General features: G+C 42.4%; 1 protein-coding gene across 3 annotated transcripts in view; it reads left to right on the top strand.

Moving 5' to 3' along the window:
• Positions 1-14939, top strand: part of Znf831 (zinc finger protein 831) — a 117254-nt gene that overhangs the window by 55442 nt on the left and 46873 nt on the right. For all 3 annotated transcript variants that reach the window (XM_087197947.1, XM_013070791.3, XM_013070792.3), the window contains 2 exons: positions 831-970; positions 14813-14937. In XM_087197947.1, the coding sequence (XP_087054073.1) occupies positions 831-970; positions 14813-14937 (265 nt within the window). The remainder of the gene's footprint in view (positions 1-830; positions 971-14812; positions 14938-14939) is intronic.

Genomic DNA, 14939 nt, shown 5'->3' with positions numbered 1-14939 from the left:
CGGAGAATTACCTACCCTGGTGCTGCTGTCTCCAGGGTCACTAAGCAGAGTCTGGAGGCCTGAGCTCTGATTTAACCCTATGAGCAATGGCAGACGTCCAGACCTTGAACCTGGCAGGCTGCCCTGCTTTTCTCCCAGCAGAGCCTGAGGGCAGGGCAGCACTTTCTTTGCCCAGAGAGTGGTGGTACTGAGAGGAGAAACCCAAGTCAAGCTTTTAGCCCCCTTCCTCCAAAACAAGGACTGGGAGGATAACACCACCCATGTCACAGGTCTGGACTTTCCGCTGGGAGCCAGCCCAGGCTGGGTTCCAGAAGGTTCTGTCCAGGTACAGCGGACCCTCGACTTATGACTAGCCTGACACACAAACAACTTGGGCTAGGACTGGAATTGTAGTTTTAATTTATGAACAAAGTCTTGAGTTACAACCCAAATGCCAGCGTCTTGTGCTTCCAGATGGTCTTAGTTACAGATTTAGCCCTTAAAGAGCTATGGAAGGAATATTTCAGCATCCTTTCCTAGGTGGGGTTGAGAAATCCCTGGCCAGGGTCTCTCTAAGGACACTGAGATCTGCCTGTGTACAGGAGAGACACTTTGAAGGCTGTGTAGAGGAGCCTGAGCCTTCAACTGACCAACTTGAGTTACAAGCAGCCCTCGAGAATGAATTGAGTTCATAAGTCAGGGGTCCACTGTACATCCTGCATCACCTAGTTGGAGCCCATATGGCTCAGGTCCTTTGTCACTGCAGCATTTCCGTGCCCGAGTCCCATAGGTGGGCACCAGGTCTGTGAGGAGAGTACTCTTCAGGATTGGTAACATGCCTGCTTTTTCAGCTCTCCTGCCTCATAGTCTCAGGGATGAGGGCCCAGGACCGGACGTTGGACCCAGAATGGAAGAAAGGCCTGTTTCGAAGGAGGGCGAAGACGACTTGTGGGAACAGCAAGCAGAAAAAACTGAGAATCAATCCCAAAAGGTAGGATATATGGCCACCTTGACCCTTTCCAAATATGCCCGGGTTCAGGAAGTGTGAACTGGACCTCCTTAAACCTCAAGGACTCGACATGGGATTTGAGGGGCTTCTCTGTGCTCTGGACAGAGGGTTCCCATTTTACAGGATCTATAATTTCATAGTTAGGGCACTGATTTTATTCCCCACAAACCCACCCTATAGGACTCTATTGTCTGCCTGTTTTTCACTGGTACCTTTCTAAGCTAGCAGTTCAGCAAATGTTTGAAATAACTGGGTTGAAAGCACATCCATCCAATTTGAGTCCTAAAGAGAACATATTAATTATTTATGGTGTTTATTGCTTTTTTAATTGTGTAAGCAATATATGTTTACTGTAGACAAACTAGAAAATACAGATGAGAAAACAAGCCAGTAAAATCCCAGCCCTTAAGGGTAATGGATGTGAACATGTAGAAGTCTGTCTCCTTGAGACGAATCCATGTACACACTCACCGATGACAGATGGAAGGACACAGATTTCCACACCACTCTTTCATCATCTAATTGTCTTGTTTCCTTGCTTAAAACCTTCTAGACTGTTTATTATGTACAAATTAAAAAGCAAGACCTGCAATGTATCTCACCTGTTGCGTACAACCCTCTCTGTGCCCAATAAGAAACGTGCTCTTCTTTTCCCGTGACCTCTTTCTCTTGCAGTTGGTGGGACCAGGTCTACTTCTGCCCTCACCCCATTCTCCAATCCACCCTGCCAGCCAGATCCCTGATGCACACAGCACCACAGGGTGGCTCAGCAGCCCTTCCTTCCTAGGATGCCCTTGACTTTCTCTTCCCTTGTGCAAACTTGATTCAAAGTCCAGGTGTTCTTCAGGAGGTGACCCAGATTCCTCATTCTCTCCTGCAGCTGGAAGGACTCTCAAGGGCTGGAGATGGCCTCTGCTTTTTGGAGTCTCCTTCCGGCTGTCATCAGTTGTCTGCAGGACCACATGTCCTGAACCAGGCCCATGGAGTGCTTGCTGTGTTCCTGGCATTGCGTGCATGATGTGATCTTGTGTGTCATGTCATTAGACCTTTCCAGGCCTCAGGGAGGCAGATGCATCATTAGCACTGTTTTTCTCTCAAGGACACAGACACAGAAAGGTCAGATTTGAGTCAATGTGGCCTGCCCTGTGCTCCAAGCCTGTCCTGGCTGTATCAGTTGCCGGGAGTACTTTTGCATTGCTGTATAGGACCAAGCAGCTCTGGGAAGGGCCCTGAGAGTCTGCATTTCTGACAAGCAATGATGCTGGCCCCGTCTAAGGAGCGAGACTTCGCACTGCTCCAAACCACATCTCATCCTTCTCAACATCCATCAGTTTTGGTGCATGCTTTATCGGTCCTTCAGAGCTCTGGTGACAGAAGCCCAGGTCAAAATAGCCTGCCCCCAAGAAGGGCCTCTCTAATGAGCCGTGTGGGTAGGAATGGTCCAGCAAAGGAAGATTTGGATGCAGATCTCAGGAAAAGGGAGAACACAGACTGACCAGACCAAAGAGTATCTGCTTGTGAGGTTCTGGGGATGTAGGGAGATTGGCAGGGTGACTGTTACTGCCCCCCAGGACACATCTCTCACTGACAAGGAAGAAGTACCAAGTTACACCCAGGTGACAACAGGTGAGCCTGAAGTCTCCAGGAAGTGGGAAGAGCCCAGCAGATGTTGGGAGGGAGGGCAGCAAGGGGCCTCCCAACAGCTCCCACTTCCCCAGACCTCCTGGCTGACTCAGCAGACCTCCAGTGAGCCTGTGTGTGGGGCTGGGGTTGGGCCTCTTTCACACAGGGCTGAGAGATCCCAGGCTGAGGCCCCAAGAAACCAGGGGACATCTCTCCAGGATGTCTGGCAAACCCATTAGGAGCTCTGGGGCAAAACATCACCCACATAAGAATGTCATCAGGCCGGTGCTCCGTCTAAAGGTTTTGGCAATTAGTAGCCACATAATAAAAATCAGATTTCACATAGGAATCTGAATTTCTCACTTCTCTTGAGCTCTCAGAAGCCCTGAAGACCCTGGGCCTGCCTTCTTGTTGGCAACCCTGGGCCCTGTTGTCTTAAATTCAGCCCACCTGTCTCAGTTCTGTACATTGCGCTCATAGGCATTTGAGTTTGTCAATCTTCCTTCTAATAGTTGGCCTTGGGGGAGCCAAAAGAGTGCCTCCTACAGAAGGAGCTGGTCAAAAACTTTTTAAGAAATGATGTCTTGTTTATGATCCTTAAAATGATTCTCTGATATGGAAATTTTCATTATCCATTCTATAGATAAGGGAATAGCCATTGAGAGAACTTTAATGGTGTATTCCTTTTTTATGACAAGTGACAAGTTACCACATTGTGGCTTAATATCCATTAGCTCACGGTTTCAGGAGTTCAGAAGTCTGGGTATGGTTTAACCGGCTCCTCTGCAGATGTCTCACAAGGCCCAAGGTGTGGCCTTGGCCATGTTCTCACTCAGGGTCTAACTAGGGAAAGGTCTATTTTCAGACTCAGGTGGTTGGCAGAATTCATTGTTCTGAGGCACAGAATTCACAGCTGCTTGTTTCTTTAAAGCCAGCAGAGGAGACAGTGTCTGCAGCCTCAGTCTCTGACTTGTAAGCCAGCTGAAGGGCTCCTCTGAGTAGATAAGACCCACCACAGTAATCTACCTTGTTGTTAGGGATTTCAATTACATCCCAAAGTACCTTTACCTTGGCCATCTTTGTAGTTAGAATCAGGTCACAGGTTCTACCTACATTCAAGGAGACGCGATTACACAAAGGTGTACCTGAGGAAGGGGTCACCCTGGTGTGTCTGTCACATGTGGCTTCCCTGAGCTCACCTGGCCAGCAGAAGTAGGACTGCTACCTGAGCTATCTATAACCAGTGTTTTCTATCATCACCGCTGGTGTGCAGTTGCAAAGTCTTTCAATCTTTGACCTGGAGGTGTTCTGAAGGGGATGTGATACCAGATGTATAATAAAAGGGTTTCCTGGGACTGGGGATTTAGCTCAGTGGTTCCACCGCCTGCATCACAAGTGCAAGGATCCGAGTTCAATCCCTGGTACCAAAAAAAAAAAAACAACACCAAAAAAACGCCAAAAAGCAAAAAAAGGGTTTCCTTTAAAGGTAAATTTCTCACAAAACCACTAGTTCCATCATATTCAGTCTCCAAAGATGTGATAAGGAGGTTACCAATTTGTTTGACCCACATGGAGCTTCAAATGTAATCAGTTTTCTGGTATTGGAATCACCCAGTTTACAAAAGCTTTGTTTCCATTTTTTCCCTTCCAGTTTCTCTTTTTTTTTTTTTAACATTCCTTTTTCTATTCTTCCCATTTCCTTCATTTCTAAGGATGTGTGTGATTAGATTGGATTCACCTGCAGTGAGATCAGTGCCCTTCATCACACCATTCACAGGTCCTGGGGCTTAGGATATGAGCTCTCTAGGAAGACATGATTCTGCCCACCAGTGTTTGTAGATCTGTCTGACCGTCTGTCTGTCTATCTGTCTTCCTTCCATCATCTATTTCACTATCATCTTTCTATCAATCTAGTCATCATTTATCCAGCTATCTTCTATCATTTATCTATTGACCTCTCACATGTTCATCTATCACCAATTACATATCTATTGTCCATCAATCTACCATCCATCTTCTATTAATCCATCTGTAAATCATCAATTACATATCAATCCTTTTTTTTTGTTCTATCTTTAAGAAAGAAACTTACATCTTGATTCATCTTTGCTTCAATTGTCTTAATTTTTGTTGAAAATGAAATACCCCAGCAAAGATTTCCCTGGGGGTCTTGACTAATGAATGTTAAAATTCCATCAGAGTAGCTGTTCCTTTTCTACTTTTTTGAAAAAATTCTTAAAAATATAAGAAAGTTCTGAAAAAAATATAACAAACTCCTGGCAAATGATAAAGCTGAATTAAAAAATTAACATTTTTGTCACGTTATTCTCTGAGTCCTAAAAATAAAATAAAGCATTACCTTACATGGTATATATGATATAAAAAATAAAATAAAATTGAAAAGATAATTATGTAGTTTTATGTATTTGGCACAAATCATTTCAATCCATGTTTTTATACTTTGATTAGAAATCCATCAACATTATATAATATTGTTCTGTGACTTTATAAAAAAATATATGTACAATTGTGCTGAATTTCTCATTCTTCAGTTAGGTGTTTAAGCTCATTTCTGTGTTTTTGAGGATTTCAGCATGTGAAGACACTAGTGAAATGTGTTCCCTTGTTTGCTGTAGAGACCCATCCCATGAGTGAGGCTAACACTTCCCTTAGTGCTTGCAAATATTATCAGGCTTTTTAATGACAAATTTGTAGGACTCTGTATACATCCTACATTTGTATGGATTCTTTCCCTGTTATAAATGCTGCAAATATTTTTCCAGGTGTACTTGTTTTTTGAAGTCCATTTATTTCTATTTGCCCATGTGGTTGCCATATCTTATCATTTTATTCTCTGATTTTTAGGGTTAGGTTTTTAAAAAAAATTTCAAATCTTCTTTCTGGGATTGTTTTCCTCTGCCTAAAGCATATTATTAAAAAATTTCTTTAGAGAAGAAAATTCTCTCCATTTTCATTAGTCTGAAAATACATTTATTTCCTCATGGTTGTTGAAAATATTTTTGCTGGGTACACGATCCTGGGCTGACAGCCTTTCTTGGGGCAGGCACATCAAAGCAGTCATTGCATAACCCTGTGGTTTCCATTTTGTGATGGAGAAGTCACCTATTAATCTATTTCTCTGTCTTTTAAAAGTCTTTTATCTCTGGCCACTTTTAAGATCTCCTTTTAATCTTTGGTGTTCTGTAGTTTTACTTTGATGTGTGTGGATGGACATTACTTTTTATTTATTCCATTATGAATCCATTGGGCTTTTATGGTTTGTGGATTGATGTCTCCCCAGAAAATCTGCGGCCATCATTCTTCAAACATTGTCTCTGATCCATTCTCTCTCCTCTTTCTAAAACCCTGAAGTAATGTATCTCAGACTTGGTCCTAGTTACTTTTCTCTCCTTGCTGAGACAAAATACCCAACACCCAAAGTTAAAGGGGGAAAGGTTTAATTGGCTTATAGTTTGTAGAGGGTTCAGTCCATAATCGGCAGGGTGGCATGGCAGAGGGGCAGCAGTTCATGGTGGTGGAAGACAGCAAAAGCAACAAGAGATCTTAACAGCATCTTTCTGCCCCTTTCATCTTACCCAAACTACTCAGAGTGGGTGGCACTCACACCCTTAATCCTATTGCCCTTGAGCCCAGCGTTGTATCATGAATCAATTCCACCATCACACTCTCTAGCTCCAGCCACCTCTGCAAAAGCCTATGACTACATGAGGCTTTGCGGGGACATCTAGACAGAAACCATAAGAGACTTTTTCCCTCTTTCACATCTCTTCTATTTTAATATTTTTGTTTCTCTGTGCTATTATCTGGATTATTTGTTCACACCTATCTTTAAATTTTTACTAGTTTCCTTAATCCAGTAAGTTATTTTTGTAAGACTTTATTGAAATATAATTGCATTTAATACATTGCATATATTTAAAACATACGACTGAGCTGGGCCCACAGGGCACTCATATAAATCCCCACTACTTAGGAGGCTGAGGCAGGAGGATCACAAGTTTGAGACTAGCCCATACAAATTAGTTGAGACTCCATCTCAGAATAAAAACAGAGAGGTCTGGGGATGTAGCTCAGTGGTAGAGCATCCTGGATCTGATATTCAGTACCCCCCCCCCCAAAAAAAGTACGATTCAGTAAGTTTTGACATATATATTCCCCCAAGAAACTAACAAGATAACAGAGATAAAGAACATATCCACCACTCCCAAGGTCTCCCCCATCCATTTGTAATTCCTCCCTCCTGCCCACCCTGCCGTCTCCCATCCTCAGGTAGCCAGGATGTGCTTTCCGTCCCTGTAGATTAACTTGCTTCTTCTAGACCTCTTAGAAACAGAATCACACAATATATACATGTTTTTTTCTTTTTTGGCACAGCTGTTTCCAGTGGGCATGATTATTTTGAGGTTCATCCATGTTATTGTGTGTGTCAGTAATTCACTTCTTTTTATTGGTAAATCTGTACCCTTAGGTGTATCTGTCACAACTTTTTTATACATTCCCTTGTTGGTAGACCTCTGGTTTGCCTCAGTTTTGGAATGTTATTAAAAAAACTGAAAAAAAAAGGTGAAAATTAAACTCATATCTTGTAGTGATTTAAATCAATACCAATTGAAGATCAGTAGCAAAAAATACATTAAAAAAGTAACTGGATAATGGAAATTTTTATGAGATGAAAAATCTTTCCAAGTGCTTCATAAAGCCCAGAAAACTTAAGAGAATGATAAATGGTACTACATTAAATATAGGTGCTCTGCACAACAAAGCTACCGTAAACTAAGTCAAAACATAAGAAGGTGAATGTGTGCTATTCATATAATAATATTCTGAAAATATGCTAATATTCCAAATAATCTCTAAATTAAAAAAATACAACAGAAAAAAATGAGCAAAGTAACAGTCAGCTCATAGAAAAAAATACAACTTGTTCTGAAACAAATGAAAAAGATGTTCAAACTCATTCCCGATGAGAGAAAGTACAAGGAGTGATAATTCCCACTTGGTGAAAATGTGGGAAAGACTCTAATACACTGCGTATGGAAGTATAAATTGATACAGAATTTGAATACATGTCAATTTGCAATATTTTTCACAATTAGTACCACAATATATCTATATTTATTTATATTATCTATATTCACTTATGGATTATATCCTGACAATAGAGGAATTGTTAAATACATTTTGATAATTTCATAATGAAATAGTACAGAGTTTTTAAAAGTAAGAGTTGTCATAATTATTTTGTATGTTGATACCAAACCATTTCTAATAAACATGACATGAAAACATATAATAAACATGATATGGGGTAAATGCATAAGAGTGGAATGGCTGGACCGAGTGGTAGGCGTATCATTATCTTATTAAGACACTGCCAAACTGTCTCCCAAAATGATCGCATCATTTCCCGTCTCTTCCCGCAGGGTATGAGAGTACCAGTTTATCTGCATCCTAGCTGACACTTGGCATGGTCAGTTCTCTTTAGTGTACTCATTTGAATAGGGGTATAGTAGTAGCTCATAATAATTGAAATTTGCATATAGTTGCAGTTATATTATGATCCCAATTATAGCTATAATTTGCATTTCCCTAATAACTGATATTGAACATTCTCTTGTTCTTATTTACCATTTGTATATCTTCTTTGGTGAAAAATCTGTCTAAGTCTTTTCTCCTTTGGAAAAAATAGATTGTTTATTTTCTTACTGTTGAGTTTTGAGAATTTTTTATGTATTCTGGTTATAAATTCTTTATCAGATATATAATTTGCAAATATTTTCTTCCAGAGTGTGATTTGTGTTTTAATTCTCTTAACAGTGTCTGTTAAGGAGGAGACATCTTTTACTTTTTATGAAATATATTTTGAAATTTTAATTTTGATGAAATTTATTTTTTCTTTTGTTGATTATGCTTCTAGTGTCACAACAATCACCAAGATTTTCTCTTGTTTTCTTCTAAGGTTTTGCATTTTAGGTCTACAATCCATTTTCACCTAAAGTTTATATATGGTGAGATCTATGGATCAAAGTTTCTGTTTTTGCAGGTGGATATCCAGTTGTTCTAAAGACATCTGTTGTGCTCGCTTCAGCAGCACATATACTAGAGACATTTGTTGATCTATTTGCATATTTGAATGCAAATATCACACTGTCTTAATTATACAACCTGACTGTAGAACTTACTATAAAGCTATGCAAGACAGCATGGGTTTTACACTGACATAGACCAAGGTCAATAGAGAGAGTACAGAAATTGACCACAAGTATACGATCAATTGACTTTTGTTGAAAGTATAAAGGAAATTTGGTGGAGAAAATGTAGTCTTTTCAATAGATAGTGCTAGACATGGAAACAGTCTAGAGCCCAGGAAGGTTTATCTCTGTTCTCTTCTCTCAGGGATTGCAGCTTCATGTCTGATGTCAGGAGGATCCATTCATTTGTCCAACTTTTATTTGGAATAGCAAATACCAGACCAGAAGGTCCTGGTATAGTATTGCAATGGCTCTGCTTTCATTGGTCTACTGAGTTTTAAATATAATTGTTAATGCATATTATGATTTATTTCCAAAAGGTTTCATTTAATTACTTTTCAAATATGCTTGGTGATTTTTATATCATATTCTTTCCTCTTATTTTTAATCTTTTTTTAAAAACTCACTTAATATTTTGGATTCAGTAATGCTAACATATGCCTGACACTGTTTTATGTATCTCTCACTTACGGTAACTTGATTTCTTGTTTGTGTTAGTATTTTTGACTGTGAATTGATGTTTCTGAAACTTTGAGAGTTGGGTGGAATGTGGATTTCTCTGGTAAATAGTTGTCTTGCTTCTGCTAGGCACCACTTTAAATGAAACCCTTGACTTTAGGTTTTTCCTGGTTTCTTGTTTCCTGTAAATTCAGATTGCAAACATAAAAGAAAGTTGTGTTATTGTTATGAAATTATCAGGAAAAGGTCCCTCCCCTTCATTTAATGATAAATGTTGAGTTGAGAGTGGTTTGTTATGTCCTTTGGACAGGTGGTGGGAAAAGGGAGTAGTTACCTCCAAGTCCCCTAGGTGTTGCAGGCATGACCTTCTGAGGTTTCAAAGTTATACAAGAGTGGAGGTTGGACCTTCCACTTGATTCTCACTGAAGCACATTCTGAGCTTTGAGTCCTGAACCCACTGGAGCATGAAAACATACAATTAAGCTCACGTGGATTGGCAAGTGACCCTCAGAATGAAAGCAATCTTACCTTTCCTGGTTTCAATTTTTCCTTTTTTTTTTTTCCCCCCGCTACCAGGGATCAAACCCAGGACAGGCACAGCACCACTGACATATATCCCCCTTCCTTCCCTTGGTTTTTGACTTAACTATTTCTTACCTTCTAATCAAGGTAGCACTATATTTAAATTTGTTTAAAATGTTTTATAATCTGCATTTAATTTTCAGTACAAGGATGAATATGGTCATAGTCAATCTGAGTATTTACTTTGCTGCATTGTTGGAAATGGAATTTTTATTTTAATCTTGCTGTCTTACTTTTCTCATTGCTGAGACACAATACCTGACACCCATAAAGTAAAGGAGGAAAGGTTTCTTTGGGTTCACAGTTTGTAGAAGTTTCAGTCCATAGTCATCTGGCTCCAAGCAGGGTGGCATGGCAGAGGGGCAGAGGAGAAACAGTCCATGGCATGGTTGCAGGAAGCAGAGAGAGATCAAGGGAGGTGGGAGGGTGATGTACTCTTTGAGGCTTTGCCTCACCTCCTGCAACCGAGCTTCACCTTCCAACATCACATTGAGCTATAAACTCATCAATGGACTAACCCACTGATGAATATCATGCCCCCATGATCCAATCACCTCTCAAAAGCCCCACCTATGAGCACATGAGGCTTTTGGGGGGACATCTAGAAATAAACCATTAACACTTGACTGTGAGTTTTTTGTCATTAAGAACTTATATTTTATTTGCTTGTCTTTGTTTTGTTTTTTGAACTAGGGCTTTGCTATGTTGCCCAGGGTGTTCTTGAACCTCTGGTCTCAAGCCATGCTCCCAAATAGCCAGGACCACATCTGGCAAGAAGTTGATATACTTAAATGCGGCTAATGTTTCCTTTATGATTACAACTTCTTGTCTAAGAAATGTTTCCTTACTCTCAATTTCCCAATGTCACAGTATACAAATATATTCTCTTATGTTTTCTTCTTATATGAGTAAATATATACTCACATATATGGAATGATTTATTTTTATTTTTGTTATATAGACAACTATAGATCACGGGTCAAATATGACTTTAGACCTGTTTTAGTACACCCTTATGAGTTTGACATGGTTTTATATTCTAAAAAGAGATATCCATATACCTATGCACACATACACATACACAGGAGCATAGGTGTACACACACACACACACGCACACACACACACGCAGAATGACAGAGGTTGTACATGGCCTACAAATTCTAAATATATCTGGAATTTACACCAAAAGCTTGCAAACTTTTGCATGACTCCACTTTCCCTCACTTATTTGCAACATTTTAGTTTCTCACTTATACTTGGGGGGTTTATTTCAGAGTCTTCCATTCTGATTCATTCATCTCTGTGTTTGTTGCCATTTCCAAATACCACACCCTACTGAAAATGGATGTTTTCATTAATGAAACTACAGGAGTTAAAAGAGAGGGATTAGAAAATGCAGGACCCATTTTCAGAGTAGAAATGAAAAAGAAAAATGAAGAAAATTCATCCTCAGCTTCCTAATGGGCCTGACATTAACTAGAGGCATAGAAACTCAGAGTGCTCACAAAATACGTCTCTACCATGCCCAAGCAGGCACTGGACCATGGAATTGGATTTTATTGATTAATTTGTAGCTGTGCATGGTGCTGTAGGAGGGACAAGACACTCAGGGATTTGTTCTAGGAAGTTTCCAACAAGGGAGAGCAGAGTACAGCAAACCCTTGGTCCAGGGACAGGGCTCAGTTAGTAGGCAAGGATTTTCCTCCTCACAGACTGAGCCATGGGTCTGGTGTTTCCTTACGCAGTGTGGTGGCCTTCAGCAGTCTCTGAACTCTGGTGGCCTCGGTTGCATGTGACCCCTACACATGGTCGAGGCCTTGGGTCCCACTGACCACAGCCCTGGGTCTTTGACACAGTCTCAGGTCCTGCTGAGGAGTGCAGAGGCTTTGTTGTGCATAGTTCCACTCTACTTCTTTGTGCTTTATTATCCCCTTTGGGGCCAAGAGAAGAGGAGAGAAAAAATGAGAATCATGGGAGGCTGGCCTGTGACCTTGCAAGGCCTGTCCCCTGGATCTAGCCTCCCTGGACAGGGCAGGAGCTGCAGGGCGGCACAGAGAAGCAGGGTGGTCAGTGGATTCCAGCCAGGACCAAGACTCATAGCATAGCTTCACCTGGTTCTTTGTTTGAGCTTCTCCTGTGAGCACTTCCCAGAATTCCTAACCTTTGCTGATAAACCTTCTAGTGTCCCTGATGGGCTGATGGGGGCAGGACTGGTCTTGGTGAGGTCTGGAGTCAAAGGTATTGTGCCAGGCTCGAGCATGCCCATAACCTGCAGAGAGAGAGACAAGAAGCCAGGTACATGGAGCCTAGGGGTCAGATTTAAAATTGGGACCTTAAGTGGCAGCTTCTTACAAAAACATAAATCACTTTACAGGCCAGCAAATGAGACATAAACACAGAAACCTAGATCTTAAAACATAGTCTTGAACAAAAATAGAGTGAGCAAAAGAATGAGTTCCATGCCACAGTGTCACACACAAACATGGCACTGGGCATATAAAAGGTAATATGTGGATCCCCGGTACCGAAAAAAAAAAAAAAAAGGTAATATGTGTGTTTAAGGGCAGCTCCATCACCTGCTTTAGTGAGTGTTTTGCGAAGGGAGCACTCCTATTGCACACCCAAGGTCAGGTTCCTGGAAGTGAAGCCTGAGCTGGGGATTCTGTCCAAGCGATTTATGTTGGGCAGGTCTTCCAAGGCTTGTGAAAGACCTGGCAAAGGAAGGTAAGCCAAGGGGGCACTGCGGAGGTCCAGCCTCAGCACAGGAGCTCTTCGGGTGAATTGCACCACTGTGGTGTCCTGCTCAGAGGCAAACAGGCTGAGTGGTTACAGCGATAGTCAGTGGCTAAGGGCCCTCCGAGGGGGTTGTGGCACCAGGGACCCTGGTGCAGCCCAGGGGAGACTGTCTGATAGAGTCCACAGCCCTTGTCCATCCAGGTGGTGTCCCAGGGGAAGGACTGCACACACAACCTCTGGAATATCCAGAAGAGAAAGACATGGCTCTGAAGGTGACTAAGCAAAGTACTTGAGGACAGGCCAAGGTCCACACGTGCTCTCCCAAGGGCAGCAGTGTCTAAATTCCACCTTGATGAGACCTGACTTCTGGGCTGGGACTCTCCCAGCAGTCTCCTTGTTATTTTGATTGAGTGGAGTCCATGGTTCCAACTGTGCCTTTCTTAACACCTGCAAGCAAGTGACAGTCACCTGCTGACTTCGGGAGCAGAGGTGACCTGCCGCACACAGAAAGAGAATTCTGTCCGCAGCGCCTCACCTCTGTCTCTGCCCTTTGCCCCTGCACTCTGAAATCGCTCTTCCCCAGGGCTCCTCAGGACCCGGGCTGGTTCAGGAGCTTGTGATTAGCAGCCTGTGGCTCCCTACCCCGGCTCAGATAGCTTTTTCAGGAACCTGTGGTCCTGATGAGCAAGCGAGCAAGCGCAGTTGACTGCTTCAAAGGATGAGCTGAGACCCCCTGGGGAATGACAGCTCTGCCCCAGGCAGGGGAGGCAAGCTTTCCCCACACGTGGACACTGGGAAGGATGAGCAAAAAGCCACCTTCCAATTGCTGCTGCCAGGAAAAACCAGTGCCCAAGAGGATCTTGCATTCTGCAGATCTTATTTAAAGTTTTGTGAGCAGCCTCGGTGATTCAGGTTCTGAGCTGGATCTTGGCAGCTGCTCGCTCAAATGAGGAGGGAGAAGGGCCAAGCAGGTGCCTTACCTTCCTCCCCAGAAGGTTCTGAGGACTCACCATGGGAGGGGAGTTCTTGTAAACTGAGGCTTGTAAGGGAAAGGAACCCTTCTGCTTGACCAATTAGCTAGCTAAAGTGCAAATATCTTTTAAAAGAGCTTAGGAGCCAGGTATGGTGGCATGTGCCTGTAGTATCTCAGCATTCCGAGAGGCTGAGCCAGGAGGATTGTAAGTTCAAGCCCAACCTGGGCAACTTAGCAAGACTTTGTCTCAAAATAAAAAAGGGTTGGAGACGTAGCTCAGTGTGAAGGCTCTGGGTTCACTTCTCAGTACTACCTAAAAAAGAAAAATTGCTTAGGGCACATGGCAGCTACTTTTCATTTCCATTTGATTACCTGCAAAATGGGGTGTTAGATGAGATCACTGGCTGTTCTGGATTGCACATTCCCATCAGTAAAATAATGCAAGTCTGCATCCTAATCAGTGTGTACTTATTTATCTGCATAGTATGCATATGTTCTACTCTACTGCTGTACGGCGTAGTAGGAATGACAAAGTCTGGGTAAGATAATATAAGTACAGCCCTGGCTTTTTCTTTCTCCACCCTCGCCATCCCTCCCTTTGGGATGTGAGTACTTTGAGGCTGGCCAGGTCAGAGGATCAGAAGGGCTCTTCCTGGTGGAAGGGTAGGGAAGACCTTTAGACTTGGACTGTCCACTATGGTGGCCACTGCTACTGCGGCTGTTTAAATTCATTAAATGACATAAAATGAAAAACTCAGGTTCTTGTACATGCTAATTGCATTTCCAATGCTCAGTAGCCACTGTGAGTTAGTAGCTTTATTATTGGTAAATGTAGACTGTAGAACATTTTTGTTACCGCAGAAAGTCCTATTGGATGGTCTGTTTGGCAAGTAGTGACAGTCATAGAGTTTGATGTTTAATCACAGTAACTTTTTAAAGTGCTTGCTAAGCAGCAAGAGAAGCATCTTACAGCCCTAGTTCATTTAGTTCCCATCTCAACTTCTTGAGTTAGACGTTACTGTTCTCCTTGTGTCCGGCATAGGGGAGGGCTGAGGTTTGGAGGGATCAGAATTAGAGTCGAGCCAGGAGTTCTCGGGGAATCCTCAGGGACACCTCGGATTTCCTGAGCATGAGCTCTCCAGGCTGATTCTCACACTTGTGCTTCCCTTTCCTTCAGGTGTGAAGGGAATTTCTGGCAGAGCCGGGCTCAGCTGCGAGCCAGCAGATTGCGCAAGCCAACCTGGGGACCGAGAAGAAGCTGCCCCCCACCTCCACTCGGGCGGGCTCCACGGGGAGTGTCAGGT

The sequence above is a fragment of the Heterocephalus glaber genome, unplaced genomic scaffold (genome assembly GCF_053883595.1).
Source record: "Heterocephalus glaber isolate CG9 unplaced genomic scaffold, H.glaber_assembly_v1.0 deba00001673, whole genome shotgun sequence".
NCBI lineage: Eukaryota > Metazoa > Chordata > Mammalia > Rodentia > Bathyergidae > Heterocephalus > Heterocephalus glaber.
The sequence above is the reverse complement of the archived record's forward strand: the minus strand, read 5'-3'. Positions and strand labels throughout refer to the sequence as shown.